At 36.1% G+C, this 10,831-nt stretch overlaps 1 protein-coding gene across 8 annotated transcripts in view; it reads left to right on the forward strand.

Moving 5' to 3' along the window:
• OXR1 (oxidation resistance 1) overlaps window positions 1–10,831 on the forward strand; it is a 240,737-nt gene that overhangs the window by 207,433 nt on the left and 22,473 nt on the right. For all 8 annotated transcript variants that reach the window (XM_014965335.1, XM_014965339.1, XM_014965341.1 and 5 more), the window contains one exon: window positions 1,493–1,655. In XM_014965335.1, the coding sequence (XP_014820821.1) occupies window positions 1,493–1,655 (163 nt within the window). The remainder of the gene's footprint in view (window positions 1–1,492; window positions 1,656–10,831) is intronic.

The raw sequence follows: 10,831 nt of genomic DNA on the forward strand, positions 1-10,831 counted from the left end.
GGAGAGAAAAAAAAAGTAGGTACCTGACAAACTTGCATTGTTTCATCTCAAATGAATCAGTCTAGGAAGGAGTGTCTTGGAGTTCCTTTGATTTCAAGTTTTACTTACTTTAACTGCTACAATTACACACAATTTCAAGTTTTTTAAAGTTAAAATCAGGATTCTTTTTTTAAATTTTCCTACTTGTAAGACTTTTTTAAAAATCGATACCTTGTTCAGTGCATGAGGAGTCTGCAGCTTTTTGTTCTGTGTTCTGACTTTGTCATAGAACTTATTTGGCATTATGCATCCAAAATGTTTTATTCTCTCTTACTGTCACAGAAAGATTTGTCTTTTTTTATTTTTTTTTTCCTTTCATCATTGCTATCCAGGAACCTTAATGTTAACAAGGGTGACTGAATAGCTGACTCTGTTGAAAGACTGTTATTACATACCTGTGTGCTACATCCTTTTAGAGAGAGGCACATGAAAATTAGAGCAGCAAAATCTCTCAGAACTGCAGCTATATGTCTCTTCCAGTTCTTCCAGTATTCAGTTTTGTAGGAATGTAGTAAGGGGGAGGGGGGAAACAAATACTGTTCTTCATGCTAACCCAGTATGCAGATTCTCTGTAGCAAATATCTCTGAAGAGGGACATAAGGAATATTCAAACTCTTGGTAACCAGAGCCATAAAGCTCTACCTCTGAAGCTGTCTTTTTCGATGATGAAGAGATACTAGTGGATTCATTGCATTTTTCTAAATGCTCCATCTGTGCACCTATAGGAAACGCTTAAACAGTATGCATTGACATCTCTTAGGGTTGTAAATATCTTGCTTCTGGGAATTTGGGGTGGTTGGTTGGGTTTGGTTTTTTTTGCTCTTCCAAACTGGAGAGCCATACCATTTGTGGCAGATAACTTAGGAGGAAGTAACTTTGAATCTTGGTACTTGCTGCAGTTCTGCAGTTAGAGTAGTCTGCAGTTTATGATCTGATCACATATATGCACACTTCCAGCCCTACTTCTTCCTGACTGTAGTAATTCTCACAATCTGTCTAATTTTGGTTACATGTCTTGGGAATGTCAGCTCTTCTTCAGGGGTGGGGAAAACAGACATGCAGACACTGTTAAATTCCAATTTTATTTGTTTTTTTATGCAACTTCTAAAATAAAATTTTAAAAAATCTCAGTGTTTGTTTTGGAAGTTATTTCATTTGTAAACAGAGATTTCCAAAGGGACACAAGTGGTTGAAGGGCTCCACTTGTGTATGAAAACACAGCTAGTCAATTGACAACTTGTTTCCCATTTTTACTCGAGTCAGCTTCATATAATTAAAAAGAAAAACCCCAAGTAACTAGGTTTTTTTTCAAATGTGTTTCTAACATCTAGTAAAACATGAAATAGTAAGTATTTTCATTTTAACTTAAATACTTCTTAATTATTAGACATGACCCAAAAAATGATAAACTTACCTTATTTTTCTTTTCTGTATCGTTACTTGACTTCTCTAGGACAGATCACTTGTATGTCTTCTTTATCCAGTGGAGTCCAGAGATATATGCAGAAGATACTGGGGAATCTCTTCGGGAACCTGGATTTATAGTGGTAAAAAAGAAGGAAGAGACTGAAACTAGTGAAGAAACTACTACTGAAGATGCTGCTAAAGAGTGGGAGGTAAGGAAGAACAGTGTCAAGGATTACATTTCTTTTTCTTGTTAATTTTCATAGGAATATAGTTTAAATAGTGTTAAATCCTTTCCAATAAGAAAAACAAAGCAACGTGCATTATTAGTCTGCTTACTATGATCATGACTGCTTAATTTATGCCATCCTGATGCTTTGCTCTAACATCAGTTCAGGACATTTCACAACTACAAGTCATTTTTGTATGGAGCAAATTGTAACTTAAAGTTGAACGGAATGTGAATACAGCAAAGAAGTTGCAACTTTGATGAAGCAGACTTAGTTTTAAGTCAAGTAAACTGATAGTTTTCTGATATTTATTATTCCTCTGTCTAGAATGTTGAATACTTATTGGTAAGTCTGAAAACAGGGATGAGATAGCAAAATAGGAAAATTAATCTATTAAAGACATGTTTTTTCAATAATCCAGTAATTAACTTCTCAGTTACAAGTTCTTCATACATTAAGATGCTGCTGCATGGATTTCAGTAATATACCGTAACTGGAACTATCGCTTCATTTTTTTACAACAAACACATTTATTCAATGTGAATCTGTGTCCACTGTGTTTCTATGGACACATCTTTACATGTCTACATGGCTTTGTTTTGTAGTGTACATACAGTTAAAGCACTTGTAGTCTTGTGCATTCAAGTGTCAGTCAAAAGTTTGATGATTCTTGTCACATATATTGTAGAAGTATCCCATCAGCACTGTTTAACTTGAGTTTGAGGACAGCAATTGCAATCTCTGACTTTAAGACTGATTTTTCCTTTTTCTTCCCCCTGCCCCACAGTGAAGCATGTTGAAATTAAGAAAGTCTATACTTGTGTTTTATGTGGAGTGTAAAAGAAATTTTTCAAAACTGCAATAGTCTAACTACAGGTAATGGTTTTCTTCTTAGCTCCAAAACTTAGAAACATAGTAGAACTCTGACTTCAAACTTATCATTTACTTAGCTGAAGTATTAGGCAGTGGTTACAGAACACTATCTGCAGCTCAGTGTTTTTCTGAAAATAGTATCATAAAAGCATGTCTTTTGAATATTTGTATTTTCAGCATATGTATTGCTTGAGTATTTTTACCAGCTATGTATTTCGGTGTTGACTCTAGTTCAAAGCCTTTATAAATATTTGGTATTTTAAAATTTGGTCTTTTGGAACACAGGGATCAGTGGCAAGTGATCAATATTATGGTTTAAGGCACAATTTCTCTTTTAATGAGCTCTTCAGTAACTTTGCACCTAAATATAACTACAGAATGATTTCCACAGAAAATAGTGCAAATTTCAGGATTAAAAGTTGGAACTTTAGGAGTTATTTCTGAAGATAGTAGGGGCAGTACTTTTCCTACGTGTATTAAAATCTGTAAGTTATTTACTACAGAATAAGGTCATGCCTTAAGTCTTTATTTAGGTCTCCTCTGGAAATAATTGTAGAAGACATATGTCGAAAATATTGCTATTTCCATATGTGTTATGTGAAAATTATATCAAGTTTAGGTCTCTTAATATTACCGAATAATAATTCTCTGGATTTAGAATTTAGTGTGATTAGTGAGATGGATAACTTTTTTTTTAAAGATGTTATGCAAGTACAAGAAATATGCTAATGTGGTCTTTTGTGCATTTAAATTGAGTAATGTGGCTTCTTATGACTGACTTCTAGCACAAATTTGAAAGCTGTTAAAAACTAACTTTTTTATCAGAAATGTTTGACAGTACCAGATGGTTCAACCTGTCATTACATACAACTGCGTTTTGGTGGCTTGTAACATATGTGCCAGAAAGTATCAGTACATACAGGGAATGTTGGCATACCCATTATTCTCATTGATTTTCAATCATTATTTTCAACCAATATACTTACTTCCTTTAACCCAACAAGCTCTTTCTGTCAGCTCTTGATCCAGGTGTAATCTAAGATAGCAGGTGAATAGTATTACTGAAACCTTTTTGTGGGTATTGGGATGAGAAATAGGCTGCTGCCTTTCAGAACAGAGTGATGGAAAAAGGGTGGAAGGGAAATGGAGAGCAAACTCTTGATGTACAAACACATTGCCATGTGCTGTTGATACACCGAAAGAGGAAGCTAGTGGGGCTGCTTTCTTTTCCAAATGGGCTCTTTCTGTTGTTGTTGTACAGTATCTTAAAACTGGAGAAACAGGGAAGAGGATTAATGGGTAACCCGGGTGTGGTGCTCCGAGACAGCCTTTGCTTCTTTGATAACACTTCCAGCTACGGCTTTTTATCAAGAAACTTTTAGGAATTACTCTGCTTTTTTTTTTTAATGGAAAAGTAAGTGTGATAAGGAACAAGCAAGAGCAAAGATCAGTAACGTGAAAGAAATAGGGGTGGGGTTTATATGTTTATCAATTAATGGGATGGAACTCTTACTCTGAACTTACTCCGGTTTTTCATCTACTTATGCTTTCTTCTTCTCCCTGTACACAGGGTAGTCTATTTCCTATCAGCCTTTTCCTTGAAGTAATCCAGTAGATGTAACCTCATCTGATCTTGTGACAAAGAGATCAAGACGCCTGCCTAGCACTAGTTTGATCAAATACTGCACTGTATGAAGCGTCCAAAAAAAGTAAAATCCAGGAAATCCTTGAGCTGACTCTTTGTATTATATGCTGCACACTTAGTAGATAACTGACTTAGTAGTAGTTTCACAGTTATTTCTAATATCTAACAGTACTATCAGTAAAGGTGGATAATTCATAATCATCACTTTGAGTTTGTTATAAACTCTGTGTGGAGTAACCTTGTAGCTCTTGTTGCTGATGTTGTTCCTCAGTTTCTGCCTTCCTGAGAGGCCTCTGCCTGGTCCCATTGGCAAAAATCTTTTCAGAAAGATACTTTTTCACTTTGGATCAGTTTGTGCTAAAGATGTGTCTCTGGTGTCTGCTAGACATGAATAGATAAGATTTTTACTTTATATATTTTGTGTAAGAAATGGAACCATGCTGCTTGTTTCTTGGAGATGTTATCCCCATCCATTTTCCTCAAATACCTCTTTTTACCACCTTGTACTGCAGTGAATGAGCATACGCCAAGGAAGAGGCTGTTTTGGATTGTGTGGGGTTTCTTGTTTGGTTGGTTGGTTTGGGGTTTTTTTTACCATCTGTACTGAACCTTTGAGGTATAGAGGAATATTTATCATGGTATTCTTTATTTCACTCAGTATAAATTCAAGTGCTAATGGCTTTGTCTGTTAGCACAAATAAATAATACTGTTTAGAAACCTGTGTGTTGATAAACAAATGCTTTTTCCAAAGCATATTCTGTACTTGTATCTAAAAATGGCAAGATTTGACAGCAAGTTGCCTGTTTCTGTTGTGGAGTACCTTGGAAACAACTTCCATTGGTACTTTAAGATATAATTTTGTTTCCTTTTTGAGTTCAAGTTGTGTATATAGTAATGTGTATAGAAATCAATGATGCAGTGTTCAGGTGCTTACTGTTAGATAGCTGCTAATGCATTAACATCATTTTGGTGCCATTTAGTACCAGAGATTGAAAGCATTAAGGAGTTTTCACCTGGTGCCGCTAAATGCGTGGTCCCACAGCATGTGAAAGCAGGGTCCTCAAGCACTGCTGATAGGATTGGTCTTGTGCTTGAAGAAGTTTAAAAAGAGTGAAACTGAAAAGCTGCTTGAATTCTCCTACAGTCTCCAAATCCTGGTTGAGAAATAAGTTTTCAAGAAACACAACTATTTCCTATTTCTATAGAGCTGCTAATAATTCCTTATGGCTGCATAAAAAACCTGCTTTTCTAAAAGAGGAGTTGTTGATTCCCTGTAAAGGATAAATGTTATTCTATTGCATATATATCGAATATGTAAAAAGAAGAAACAAACACAATGCCACACTTGGTCATAGAATCACTTGAAGAAAAATTGTACTAAGTGCTGCCCAGTATACATTATTTTCTATAACCTTTCTTGCAGGCTCTTTAACTTTTTTAATTCAGGAAAAAAATTTGCACTCTTAAATTAAAAAAAAAAAAAAAAATAATGGTTGGGGGGTGGGATGTGATATCTGATTCATCAATCCCAGAAATCTCAGTTATCCAGTTATATACTGTTGTTTTCCAAAAGTGCATTGTGAAACCTTAGTGGGCTTGTTTCCGCTGCTCTTGCTGTATGAAGTGGCAGGTGGCATTTTGAAGTTGACCATTGGAGGAAAAAGACATGGAAAATAAGTACTCTGTAAAATGTCATTAACCAGGTCAGATAGGTAAGTCAACTTTCCACTGAACTTGTGTGCACGTAATGTGTGCTGATAAGCTCAAATATTTTTCTACAGAAGTTGGCATGTGTAAATAATCCATTAAAAACTTTAGAGAATCAGTTTATCATATCTGGGGAATAAGGACAAGTGAAACGGATTTTTTCAAGCAAGGTTTTTACTGTTTTAATAATGCTAGATACAAAGGAAATTGCTGTGCTCTAACACAGGGAGGAGGGCACTAGAGGGGAAACAATGGAAGTGACTAAGAAACATAGGGCATAAAGGAGAAATGACACCATTTCTGCTTTCCCATGTGAGTTCTATTATACAAATAGGTGCAAAAATTTTATCTAACTAAAGGACTAGTTGGTCCCTTGGACAAGGAAGGGAGCGAAGGAAAATAAATTATAGAGAACCGGATACTTTAATTTGTTTATTTATTGCTTCATCTATTGGTCTGTGAAGCTAATTCTCAAAGTTCATGACGTTTCTTGAACAACACAGGGACTTGGTCTGTTGTATTCTTTAAGTAGTTAGCTTTCTGATGGGGAGCTGGAAAACTGAGTTGCACTGTTATATTGACCATATGTGTATAAATACAGTTTTTATTTATGTATCTGATAATGACTTACTGATAGAGACCACTAATCTCTCTTTAGATTCCAGATTTGAATCTAGAACAATCAGACCAATATGTAAGGTACTACAGGTGTTGTGTCGTTATCATCGTGCAATATTGGAAACATGGGATTTATGCCAATGGATCAGATCTCTGGTCATCAGGCAGAGTATTGATGCAAAAATTAAATATATAATTACTGACTGTGGCCACAGCTAAATGTTTCAGAGGCATTTAAGAAATTGAATCTTGGATGCTTGTGAAGAAATCAGTTAAGGACGTTCATTCCTATTTAAACCTGAAATCTGTTAAGGAAATGAAAGAATTCCACTGTACTAGAGTAATTCTTAATTATTTAAAGTGTTGATTCTTCCTTCCTTCCCCCTCCTCCCCTGATTTGCCCCTGTCCTTTGATCTCATTTATTGCTGTTACTCAACATTGAGTCATACTTCAGGTCCACATAAATCTAAACACCCAACCACAAGGTATTTGAAAACAGGAAATTTCTTGAGTTAGGATGTACAGGCTGGTCTTAAAGTAGTTGGAAGCTCATCTGTTCTATTGTTTACATTAGCTTTTCAATTATTTGAAAAATACAGAAAATCAGTTTGAACTAAAGCTGTCTAGAAGTTAACTTCCAAAGTGAAGCATGAGTTGATAGATATTTGCAAATTATTTTTCCCAGGTTCACTGGATTCTGTTCTGGACTTGCATTTCATAATCATTACCTACTTTTGTTTTTGCATATTAAATTTCTGTAGAAAATATAGATACAATTCTTCTGGAAAGCAGTACTCTGCAGTAACTCACTTGCCAAACTGAACTTCAGTTGGAAATTTAGCTATGGCCTTACAATGTTTACTGGATCAAGCCATTAGTTGGAAATGAAGTTTTATCTCCCTGAAATGGTATTGGAGTTAGACACACAACAGTTCAGTGTTAACAAAACTGTAACTTCTGAAGCATCTAGAAATTCTGTTTCTGTGTATTTGTAGAAACATGAAGGTCGTAAACAGTGATTATGTCTCCTGGTCAGGTAACATCTGAAGAAGCTTTTTCAAGATGAGAGTGTTGCATGTCGGTGCCTAAATTCTTTATTGGCTCTGGACTGTAACTTGCAACACTTTTATATTAAAATGGGCATTTCAGTTTCAGTATGCACTGCTGACTTAAGTTTTTGTGTTCTTAAACATGTTTTGTTGATAAATTGTGCTTCCATTCCTAAACTTCAGTACTCGGATGCCAGTGAAACAGCTGTTTGTTGTGTCTCGCATTTCAAATTGTGATATGATCATTATGCTGTGTGACAAGCTGGATGATACTGGATCAGCAGAGAGAAAAGGAAGTCTGGAAGTTGTAGGCTTCTTGAATGAAACACTGCACACACTGTGTAAAGATGCATCACGTTAACAGTCCTCAAAACAAGAAAATTTTTCCAGTATCTTTCTTGAAAGGTTGTCTCTTTATGGTAGTGTATTGGGTATACAAGCTAGATCATTGTTTGGTTTTTACTTCATGCATTGGATGTGTCACTATGCACATGTTGCTGTGCATTAACATTACCATGTTTTTTGCTCTTGTGCTGGAGGATAAAAGTCGCTTGAATTTCAGCAGTCATATGCAACATTTAGAAATGTTTCTGTTAAATTTATGTTTTGTGATTGAAGAGAGAGACTCTGGTGCCCATTGACATAATGCAGTGCCCTTTGTAGGGACTGGGGACTTTCATTCTTGCTTTTGCAATTGAGCAAATATTGTACACTCTCAACTTCATGCATGGGATATTTCTTGCTTTGCTCTATTTTCTCTACTATTGGAGTCTATTTATAACTTGTAAGTGAAAATTCAGATGTTTTCATTATTTGGCGCTGTCCTGTCGTTGAAATCATGAATGTGGAATTGTATCTGATGGTTATTTCGTGTATCTGAGAGAGAGAACTGGGGCAGTCCCTCTGCTAAGAGTTGAAGCAGAGTAATTCAACTAAAAAGCTTGTGCTTTTGAGACTTTTAACAGCTTTCATCTACCTTTGAAAATCTCGAGGAAAATTTTGTGGATGGAAAAATGCTGCTGCTTTTTCCCCTTCCCCTAAGCTGTTGAGAGGAAACAAAGGATGGCTTCTCAAATTAGACTTCCTTTCTTACAGAAACATTATCAGCCAACTAAGACACTGTGCCAGTCCGTGTTGTACTGGATACCACAGGAGGTGGCTTTTGTACTCTTCAGTGTGTTGCTTGTAGCGGGAAAGGGGGAAGGGACCAGACCTCAGGTAGCTGTAATCCTGGGTTAGCTTCACCTGCTGCAACTTCTACAAAGATCCAGTTGTTCTAGAAGACAAAGTAGTATTTTTGCATTTTTTTTTTTAACTGCATTCTAGCTTCGTTACTCCTGAACTTGGCGCTCTTAATTATCTGAAAAGCTTTTTGTACCAAATAGAACTTGTCTGCCTCTTTTAAAGATAAACCAGACCGTAATTCGGCTGATTTTTGTATGCCTTATATCATCAAAGTATGAAACTGTCTTTTTTTTTTTTTCCCCACCTAGCAGAATTCCTTCCAAAGATGATAATTTAGGTGGCTTGAACATCTAAATTAGGTGTCTTCCTAATTTTGAAGTTCTTGGCAATTTATACCTTAAAACTATAATACAAGGGGTAAACAGGAAGTAATACAGGATGTACATCTCTTATCAGAGCTGTCAAATGCTACTCTAATTTTAAAACTATTACATTAATGTATATTGAAACGACGCTATTTTGAACACTACTTGAGGCGGCTTTCAGTTTTTTCTTTAGGCTTTTTGATGATGGGAGTTTTTATTATAATCTGTGAAACAGGCCTGTGAGATGTAATTAAATAGAAATCTCACCTCTTAAAAAATGCATTCTAACAAGCAGATAGGCTACTGTAAGGGAAACTGATGTCATTGCTTATTGGTTTGTTTGTTCCCAGGCAAACCAATACAATAGCATGAAAACAAACTTTCTTCTTGTCAGTCAGAAATGCAAATGACTTACGAATTGAACTGAGGCACTCGAGTTACACATTCTGGTTCCTGTGATTTATGTTTTTCTCAATTTTCTGGGCTGCTTCTGAAATTGCAGTATTAAATTCTGTGAATCTTATGTTATATGTATGGCTCGTACATAATCTTCTTGGGAGATGCTTGAGGATGTTTATCTTCAGTGCACCACATCTGTGACTTTTCATCACAAACCCCGGTCACCTGCACAGCTGCTTCTTGTGGAATCAACAGCAAGTTCTAAATAAACTGAGTAATTATGCTGCTTCCCAGCTCAGCCCCAGTATTTGTCTGGGGTAACCTCCCACCCTTATGAGGGAAGGAGGAGGGGAAATAATTACTTTTTACTAACGTAATATCACTCAAAAAGCATGAATATTAAATACAGGGATTGTGGAATTCAACATCACAACTTTTCTGTCACTGGTGTCAGGATGTTGTGTTAGCTACTAGGTGAAATGGAATAATGCCATCTAATCAAACTGCAAAGATGTTCTTTCACACCCAGATCCACTCTTCCTGCTGGAGTTTAGAGAGGTACTGTACTTACTGCCCTGTTTCTGGGTTAGGAGATCTTGCCAGCTGATAACTTTAAATCTGGTATGGCAAGGGGTGTAAACTAGATAATTGTAGTGCAAGTGGGGTACTTCATAAGTTGTACCTGTATTTGTTAGCACTCTCCTTTTTTTCTGCGCTGCACTTCAATATTTTTTTAAGACAGTTTATTAAGAAAAAACATTTTGAATAACAATTACTGAAACGACTATGTGCTTCTCTCTTAAACATTGATGGTGTAGAGATACTTAGCTTGGTTACAAACTAACAATGACAATAACAAGATTGTCATCCAGAGTAATTAGATAGATGGTGTTTTGCTCTGTTGTCTAGGTAGCAAATAGGAGGATGCTCCTAAGTGTTTGCTGCTGTTCTGCACATGTCAGCTCTGAGCTGGTACTCCTCTCTAGAATTTTTTTAATTAAGAACTTCTATGGCAAGACAGATATTAATTAGCAACAAGATATGAGGCTCTGATTCAAATTAACAGATCACTAGGATAATCCACAAATGCACAAAGGAATAAAAGGGCAGTTTATTTTATCTGTCTTATAAGGGATGTTCCTGGGGTCAAGCTACTTGTGTGGGCTTCTTTATCTGGCAAACAGAAATATATCTTCCACCAGTTTGGAAAAAAGACACTTAAAGGGATGGCATGGGTGGAGGTCTTTCTCTCTTTCAAGTGAAAGCTTTTGTCACTTTTAGGTTTGCACTGTCTTATCGTGGTGCTGGGGCTCTC

The sequence above is a fragment of the Calidris pugnax genome, unplaced genomic scaffold (genome assembly GCF_001431845.1).
Source record: "Calidris pugnax isolate Ruff unplaced genomic scaffold, ASM143184v1 scaffold41, whole genome shotgun sequence".
Classification (NCBI taxonomy): domain Eukaryota; kingdom Metazoa; phylum Chordata; class Aves; order Charadriiformes; family Scolopacidae; genus Calidris; species Calidris pugnax.